The following is a 10014-nucleotide window of genomic DNA, read 5'->3' on the forward strand; positions in this document are numbered from 1 at the left end:
AATTGTTTATGGTGGTTACGAGGTTGGTCAAATTGACAGACCCCGAATAGTTAGGGTAAAGAAAATAACAGACAAAATATAAAGTTTTACTGAAAACAATAGTTTGAAGTGCATTTAGGAGGTTTTTAGAGGTTACACAAAGAATATTTTAGATTTTTGGAACAAAGAATATTTTTTAAATCATGACATGAATATCACTTTGCACTCAGATGAGTAACAAAACAGACTTGATATTTTCACAAACAAATCTTTAGTAAAAATACTTCATTAAAAAATCAGATTTTTTGTGTACAAAAGACTTGGAATTATTACTATCAAATTTTGTGAATATACACATACACCATTTAAAGTTGTAGTATAAATACTTAATGTGTGTAAATGTGTATATGAATGTGTATTTTATACTGAGCCTGTCACGAAAGGGTTAATAGAAACTAAAGATCTAACAACATAACTGAATAAAATCCACAGTTAAAATTATGACAATACTATATATACCACAAGCATACATGTAAAAACTTAGTGAGAAAACCAAAATATGAGTAACCACACAACAAGCAAACATGCAAGAACCTCCCGAAGAATACTTAACTATGAGGTAAATACACAATGAGCATAAGTGTAAGAAACCCAAATACATACACTTCCAACACAGTGACATTTCTATTGAGAGATGATACTCAATGATCAAGAGTTAAGTAGACCCACTTTATTATTGACAAATTAAACATGAACATAATACTCCAAAAGCAAATGTTAAGTAAATCTACTCCTTCATAGACATATGATACACATGTACATGTTCTCCACAAGCAAGTTAAGTAGACCTACTACTCCATAGACACATGGGCATGATGATCCTTCAGTACCAAGTATTTACTTTGGGTTGCAATAAATATGGTATTGTATTCCTGCAACTTATACTGTTAGTGAGAGGACATTTTTGTTTAGAGTGTTTTGACAATAATAAGTTTAGTCACAAGAACCTGCTTTACCCTTAAGATAAAACAAAGATAGTAAAGTTTTCATTTGTTCTACAGTCACGCTAATTTTAAGGTTATATTGATTAGTCTAGTCACTTAGTCACTTATTTCTGACTAAAATAATTTAAAATCAATACATACATTAATGTCTAATGGAAGATTAAATTACAGTCATACTACTAATATAACCAAACAATTGTTTTATCACACCTACACATTTCTAACAAGTATCACCACATTAACAGACATACTATATATTACACACATTTTTTATAATAAGTTTATAGATAAAAAGTACCTACCAGTTACATATTTTAGCTTAGCTAGAGTCATTTCTAAAATAGCCCCACGGTTTCCTCCTTCACCAACCATGTGTAACTATGTAACCATTAACAAATCTATTATTCATCATGTACCAAAAATCACTAGATTAAGAAATTATAGAAAAACATTTGGAGCTATTTGCTTTTTGAGAATTTATTAAAGTTTACTGAAACTTAAGATAAATACTTATAACAGTGATTATTACAGTTATTTAGAAAAAATATGTAAATACATCCTATCAATCTATCACTTTAGAAACAATCATCTTGAAATTATGAAATTAAGAAGCTAAATGGCATTACTAAAATAGAACAAGTTCAATCACTGAAAAGATATTATCATGATTAAAGTATATGGAAATTTGAATATACATCATCATTGAATCTCACTGTGTTTGTGTTTCACAGGTCAGCCACAAAATTACAATTCATCACCTAACTATAAGAAATAAGTTTCTTTTTTTTTTTTATATTATTTTCAATAGTGTTGCATCAGCGAGGTCACGTGACTAGTGACACGCCACCTGCTTTCTGGAAATATCTTGTTCCTTCGCGAATGCTCTAGCATTTACTAGATATAGGGTAGTCTGGTATATAAAAGAGGGTGACAACGTGACAGAATAATGTGTGTGTGTAGACAGTGAGTAATTGATCTGCAGTCAGAGAGTATTAATGAGCACGTTCGTTGTTATAGCGTTTGTTTTAGCGCGATTGTTGAAATTAAGTGTATCGTAAAGTTATATTCGGAAAGAATAAACCAGTTTTATTAAGTAAGGACTTGTGTCGCTAAAGTTTCGTCGGAACGAATTTACGGGAAATCAATTAACGAATGGAGACATAACAATAGTAAACAATTGGTACTGCATAGGAAGTTGAGTACATTATATTAAAAGGATTTTGGAGCATCAACATAACATTACAGCCCATGTTGTCACATCTGGTCATCCTTGATCTTACAAGCATGCATCTAGAAAATAAACCTACAGCACAGTTTCTATTGCAAAAGGCTCTGCTGTTAGGTGTTCATGTCCAAAGCACACCACCCTCCCTCCTTGCTTGCTTTCCATAAGCCATCTAATGTAAGAGGATTCCAGTTTCTTGATACATTTTATTAGTCTGATCATACAGAAATCTGTAGAGCCACTCCAGTGACTTAACTGATATGTCTTTGTATGTAAATACATGAATACCCATTTGACTAGCTATTTGAGCAATTCAATGGTTTAATGGGATATATGACTCGAATTCTTACATTGTTGAACCCATACGTTGCATATTTTGCCTCTGACCTTTGTGTTTGTGAATTCCAACTGCTACAAGATGCCACACACTATTTATCACAGCAGGGAATCAACTGGTTGGTCTCTTTTTGAATGATCCTGGTACTCTATATTTATCCATATTTTTTTGTTTTCCAATGTCATTAAGTACAAGGGATATCGCTGTCTTGAAAATTCTAAATCACTGACCCGAACACACCTTTCTGACCCTCATGTGTGAATATTCTTCTTTGGAAATGGCCATTACATAACCTTCCCCAAAACTATAAATTTTTGGTAGTATTACACTACCTAAGAAATTTGAAAAAATATAAAAATGTAGTTCAGCTACATGTCATTCCATTGCATCTTTATATGAGTTGTTGTCATGTGACTTGCTGATTTGCATATTCAAAATCAATATACCGTACTCAACCTGTATATTCTATTGTATATTTGAGTAAGGAAGCATATTATGCTAATATAATAACAGGTAGGCAAACAACAATTTACAATAATAAGTAAGAATTTTATTGATGGTGGAACATACTACATGTTTTGACAGACCAATATTCTGTCAATCTATGTAGAATGTTCAACTATCAATAAAATTCTTCCTTATGCTTATAAATCATTGTTTGCCAACCTATTATTACTGCATATTTGACACATTTAGAACTACCTATTGGTTCCATTCTAGCTATTAATACTGCCTGTGACTTGAAATAATTAGTAGTAAAGGTGGGTTTGTACAATGATTAATACTGCCTGTACAATCTATAAAAGACAATCAGACCTACCTATATATTCTAAGCAAGACAAATATTACTTTTATACCATATACATGGTTATTAATACTGCTTATGCATTCTTATACTTTTACAATGTATTTTTTCAATGTAAAACCTGTTTCGAGAAGTTTGGTCATGCACAATGTTTCAAAGCATTTATTTGTGCTATTTTAAGTCATATTGATGCAAGTATGCATGGCCAATTCTAGATAAGTTACATTTGTAGATTCTAGTTTCTGATGTGGAACACTTTCTTAAAATTTCTGCAACGATTTCAGTCTGCATGATGTCTTTTGTTCTGCTACTTGGTGTCTTGTGCCAAGCAATGCTCTGCTTAGTGGTTACTTGTGCCAAGCACATATTCTGCTACTTTGTGTCTTGTGCCAAGCATATGCTCTGCTACTTTGTGTCTTGTGCCAAGCATATGCTCTGCTACTTTGTGTCTTGTGCCAAACACATGCTCTGCTACTTGGTGTCTTGTGCCAAGCACATGCTCTGCTACTTGGTGTCTTGTGCCAAGCACATGCTCTGCTACTTGGTGTCTTGTGCCAAGCACATGCTCTGCTACTTGGTGTCTTGTGCCAAGCACATGCTCTGCTACTTGGTGTCTTGTGCCAAGCACATGTTCTGCTAAGTGGTAACTTGTGCCAAGAATATCTTTTGTTATGTGCCATCTTGTGCCAACAACCCATCTTCTGCTATGTGGTATATTATGCCAAGCATATCTTTTGTTACATGGCATCTTGTGCCAAACACATCTTTTGTTATGTGCCATCTTGTGCCAAGAACATCTTCTGCTATGTGGTGTATTATGCCAAGCATATCTTTTGTTACATGGCATCTTGTGCCAAACACATCTTTTGTTATGTGCCATCTTGTGCCAAGAACATCTTCTGGTATGTGGTGTCTTGTACCAAGAGCATGATACATTATGCCTGAAGCATTGCTTTTCATCAAACTGACTATATATTTAAACACCGGTTTTGTTGTCAGTCAATTTAAGTTAAATCCGAGTCTTTACAGGTATAGCTTCATGAATGACTCCAGTTTTGTATTGTCCTTCCAGATTCAAAACAAATATGAAATGGAAATATTGGAAACAAATTGTTATCCAAGCACGTGGTTTGGTTTCCTCGTGGGAGAGGGTTTTTGTGTGATGAAATTATCTAGATGTCCATTAGCTCTAAAAATCATCTTAGCTTAGCTCTGTTAGTACAGAAGTGTTCAAAAGCAAGGAAACTACACTTATGCTGGCAAGGCATAATCTATTGATTGGCATTTTATGTGACATTACTTCATAATAAGACTTACAATAAAATTATAGCAAACACTAATTTACAATTAACATAAAGTTTTGGGACAACATGGGAGCTACTGGTCCATCTTAGCTGTTCCATTCTCTAAACTAAATTACAATTATTAAATAAAAAAAATCTTAAAGCCACCCTTATCATTCAAATACTTATCAAGCTTTTTTTAAACTCACTTAAATTTACTGCCTCTACAACATATGAAGGCAACCCATTCCAAAGGCCAACCACCCTGTTAGAAAAATAAAACTGTCTTAGCTGAAGATGACTCCTTCCTTGCCAAAAATCTATTTTGTGTCCCCTAGTCCTACTATTGTCATTGTTAAATATAAAAAAGATGATGCATCAACACTATCAATTCCCTTTACAATCTCAAACACCTCAATCAGATCCCCCCCCCTAACCTCTTCATTTTGTAAAAGAAAAACAATTTGACTGATTTCAGCCTCTCCTCATATGACAACCTCTCCATCCCAGGCACCATTCTAGTAATCTCTCTCCAAACCCTTTCCAACAATTGAATGTCTTTCCTAAGGTAAGGAGCCAAAAACTGAACACAATATTCTAAATGTGGCCTAACCAGTGACCTATACAATGAAATTATAACCTCTTTAGACTTGTATTCAATATTTCTGCAGATACAACCTAGAATCCTGTTTGTCCTACAGGTATACATGAATAATACAAGAAATTGATTATGAAATGTTATAGAATAGAAGCTACCACTTACTTCATCTACAACAACTAAGCCTATCTCTTCTATTCTTTTATTTTCAATCAAAGAATTCACTAATGAGTGAGCCTTTTCAATGGTAGCAACAAACACAGAACGTCTTTTTCGTCTCTTACGAGGAGGATACTGACCCTTGCTAGCAGCATATTCTTCAATCACAAAATCAAGATCCACAGCAAAGTTAGACAGAGCTCGTACCTAGGATGCAGTTTAAACCAGCAATTAATTATACATACAGTGTTACTACAAAAGGAAACAAGACACACTACTTGAATAGGAATAAAAAAAATTACTCCCTCAATATAAAATAATACTTTGATTTCAATGAAGAGGTCTTCAAAACACAATATATCTACTTCAAGTGTATACTTGACAGAGTTGAGAGAGTAACACACACAACACATCACTCATGAATAAGTCAATGATAGGTGTACTTTTTTCTAGTTAAGAAAATATAAATTACATGTTTTTATAGAAAGCTCAGTCAAAATATAATAAAATTACAGTAATGTAACACAGTAATTTTTCATCCCAAAAGATACATTATTATCAAATTACAGCTTATACAATAATGTATTACAAAGTAAAAATTTGTTTTGGGTTTTGTATTTATGATAACCTGAAAATGTTGCAGTCTGTTGTTGTGTTCAAATTATTACAAAGAAAATCTTCACTAAGTGACTACAAACTTCAGCTTTAACTTCCTTCTTTACATTTTTACATATAAAAATAGGAGAAATCACAGAAATATAAGACACTTGATGGTTTGAATAAACTACCAGTTATTTTGCTAAGTACATTTTATCTTAAAAAGCCAAGAGATTCCACAATCACACACAGGACTTTCCTTAGTATAGATATGTTATTGAAACTGTAATAACTCTATATTCTTAATCAGCTAGTAATAACACAAAAATGTTAAACACCATGTCTGATATTAATAATTATAACATTTAATTCAGTGTTCATCATTTTCAAACTTGGAATTTTCCCTTCTCATCTGATGACTAAAAAATAAATCTCTTTTAAGGTCAATCTATTTGCAAAAAGGCTTGAAGAAATTTGGACTCAATTTAATTGTTTTTCTAAGTTTTGTGATGGCAATGAAAAAAATAATCTAATAACTATGAAATTAAAAATCTGCTAAAATTTTAACCAGTTGTAAATGCTGAATAACCAACTAAATTCTATTTACTGTATTTACTTTCAGAATGTAGACAACATAAAAACCTGAAAAAAGTTTCATGGAGATTTTGCTACAAACAAGATTAAAAATGCAAAAAGATTTATATATATATAGAATCTAAGATTAATTCTAGATTTTTATGTAATCCATACTAAGATGAAATCTTCTACAATATAAATCATAATTCATGGTTCATACTGAATTGCTCAGCTCAATTTCAAGCACTCTCAGAATGTTTTTTAAGCACCTTTTTAAGCTAAAATCTATATCAAAATCAAATGGATTCCACTGAAAATTTATAAGATCCTATTTGTTCAACATATGAATGTAGACTATTTATTGTTCTCAACATGCATCGAAGTTAGATATATCGATATATTCTGCTATTATAATATTTTCTAGTACTTTTGCAAAAAAGGCCCCTTTTCAAGCACTTTCAAGACCTTGAAATTCTATTCTTAATATCAAGGGCTTTCAAGGATGCGTGTGCACCCTGATAATTAGTTATACAAATTAATGTTGTCTGAGTTACTGTAGAAGTGATTTGATTGTTATGATCACTCACATACAAGCATGAGAACAATATCAGTGTAGTGAACTATCTTCTATAACATCTACATAAATAAATGTCAATATGTGTGCGTGTGTTCCTTATGTTTCCACATTTCTTGATCAATCAGCACCAAACTTGACACAGTGATACAGGATGACACGAGCAAGGTTATGAGGGGGGGACCAATCCCCCACCTAATTTCAAATTATTATAATTCTTAAAAGCAGCATGTCTTTCTTTTCAGTACTGGCACTTATGTATTTTTATTGTACTTTTAATGTTTATTGTGTTAAAAAAAAACAGAAGTACAATTTCCTATCCTTTGTTACAAACAAGATGGGTACTCCACCTAGTATTTCATATAATACAAATTCTAATATCTTGCCTTTTCCTGAACAATAGATACATAAGGAAGAATAAAAATCCCATTTCTATTGTGACAGATCATCTCTCTGAAGAGCAGAATTTCTGCAACTAAAGTCTTTCCTCCACTGGTTGGTAAAGAGTAAATCAAGTTCTTCCTCTTTTTAACTGCAGGTAAAGATAAACATTCCTTTTGCCAGTCTAAAAGACAAAAATATTTAGCATGGTTTAAATATGTTGTATCCCAAAATACATACAAGTACGAGATAAATGAAAATTAAATTAAGAATAATTGAAAGAGTGTAGTATAAAATAGCCTCCCCCTTTTTTCTAAGGAACGTTTTAGCTCTAACAATCTGATAATTTTTAATTCAATTTTTACTTTGTTTGTGTTAATTAAATTGACTGATTTGGGTAAAATCTCATTTGAGATCCTTACAAACACAACAAAGTAGTATCTTTAACATGTGATGGGCGTATGTAGTGACAAAAAGTTTGCCTAGTTAAGGTTATTTAAAAAAAGTTTAAAATATTAAAAATAGGGACCTTAGAGCTGTATTTAATTACCAAGTGGATTATGACTTTGAATTCATTCTCTTTATTACCTAACTAGCAATAAAAAACTTATTCTAAAATTGTTGGGATGTAAAAATGGAAGATCAGATACTAGTGAGTATTTGGAATGGGAAGAAAATCTGTATCACCCATTCCTGCATTCTCCCACCTAACTTTTATATGCATCCACCCTGTGAGTGGTTGAATGTAGGAATAGGTATTGTATATTTTCCTCCCATTCCAAATGCTCTCTAGTATCTGATCTTCTTCCATTCCTATATACCAATAATTTTAGAATAAATTTTCTTATTGCTAGTTTCTGGACCCCCCCCCTTTTTTTATGAATTGTATTACAGGTGGCGCCATCTATTGATTGATATGCATATTGGGCAACATTAAATAATCCGTATCATTTCATATATTTTGGCTTGTAACTAACCTATAGTGGATCACTTGGGACTAGATTTAAAAGGCACATCTTAGGGATTAGCAAAATGTTTTAGTGTACAGGCTGGAAGTAGGCATACTGTGGTTTATGAGTTACAGCTGACGGAAAGGAAGAAAGAAAAACGAGAATCGGACTCATCCCTACATAGCCATTGCTACCATGCTGCCTGATAAAATGACTTGCTAATAAAAAAAAAGCTATCAAGAAGATCAATTACCTAATTTTCTGAAAGTATTGTAAGCTACTGTGCTAAACAAGCACAAATTTTAATTTATTTTTATTAGTGTTTCAAAATACATTACTTTTGATTAACTTCAGCAATAATTATGAAACACTCTGGTTTTGATTAAATTTAACACCAACCACTATTAAAGAATGATAACCTGCAAGAAAAAAAAACAAGTACATGACTGAGAATCATTTCAAACATACACAAAATGATAACAGCAAGAGAAAAACAAATAAGTGACTGAGAATCATTTCAAACATACACAAAATGATAACCAGCAAGAGAAAAACAAATAAGTGACTGAGAATCTTTTCAAACATACACAAAATTATAACCAGCAAGAGGAAAGCAAGTAAGTGACGAAGAATCTTTTCAAACATACACAAAATGATAACCAGCAAGAGAAAAACAAGTGAAGTAACTGGGAATCTCTCCAAACATACACAAAATGCAGTCATAGTAAAATGAGGAAAACAATGCATTCACATAAACAATGGGATAAATTAATCCTGAAGCTCACAACATAGCAGAAGATATAAGTAATGAAGTATAAGAAGGAAAGTTTAAATGAGGAACTACCAACACTCAAAAAAGTTGATAGGTAAGAGTGGTCCCCAATCGTGATGTATAGCATAGATATAAGTAGGTTTTCCTACTCCAAGTAATAATGTAAAAAAAGAAAAAAAAATTAAATGAAGCACTACCAATACCCAAAGATAACAGGTTGGAATGGGCTGCTAAATCATGATTCATAGCATTTGCATAAGTTGGTTTTACTACTGCAATACTTAATAAATTTTAGACAATCAGCAAACACTCAAAAAACTGACAGATAAGAATGAACTGCTAAATCATAGCCTATACTTTAGATGCCACAAGATATCATTTCTCCAGGTTATCATTTTCCTAAACTGAAAATGTATTTCCAAACATACTTACCTCTGCTGACACTAATAACTATTTCTTGATCTTCATCTTTGCCATCTAACATCGTGTTCACTTGCTCGTCTTTATATACCCCACTCGACTGCCCTCAACAATATCTAATTTGCAAAACTTTACGCCAGCCCTCACATGCCCTCTAAACAAGTACTGTATATAAGCACTGTATGTTGACAATAAAATCACTTTTTTGAGACTTACCACATTCTGGTCACTAACACCAGCTTTTAGTGGGGAGAAAGGGAGGGAGAGTGTCAGCAGAGGTAAGTATGTTTGGAAATACATTTCAGTTTAGGAAAATGATAACTTCCAAAATATACATACCTCCACTGACACTAA

At 32.4% G+C, this 10014-nt stretch overlaps 1 protein-coding gene across 1 annotated transcript in view; it reads right to left on the reverse strand.

The window, feature by feature from the left end:
* LOC106469776 (helicase POLQ-like) overlaps window positions 1-10014 on the reverse strand; it is a 63522-nt gene that overhangs the window by 48250 nt on the left and 5258 nt on the right. Inside the window, exons 2-4 of the mRNA XM_022398332.1 lie at window positions 7524-7702; window positions 5397-5597; window positions 1286-1361 (exon numbers count right to left, since the gene is read on the reverse strand). Of these exons, the coding sequence (XP_022254040.1) occupies window positions 1286-1361; window positions 5397-5597; window positions 7524-7702 (456 nt within the window). The remainder of the gene's footprint in view (window positions 1-1285; window positions 1362-5396; window positions 5598-7523; window positions 7703-10014) is intronic.

The sequence above is a fragment of the Limulus polyphemus genome, unplaced genomic scaffold (assembly GCF_000517525.1).
Source record: "Limulus polyphemus unplaced genomic scaffold, Limulus_polyphemus-2.1.2 Scaffold3652, whole genome shotgun sequence".
In the NCBI taxonomy this organism is placed as follows: Eukaryota; Metazoa; Arthropoda; class Merostomata; order Xiphosura; family Limulidae; genus Limulus; species Limulus polyphemus.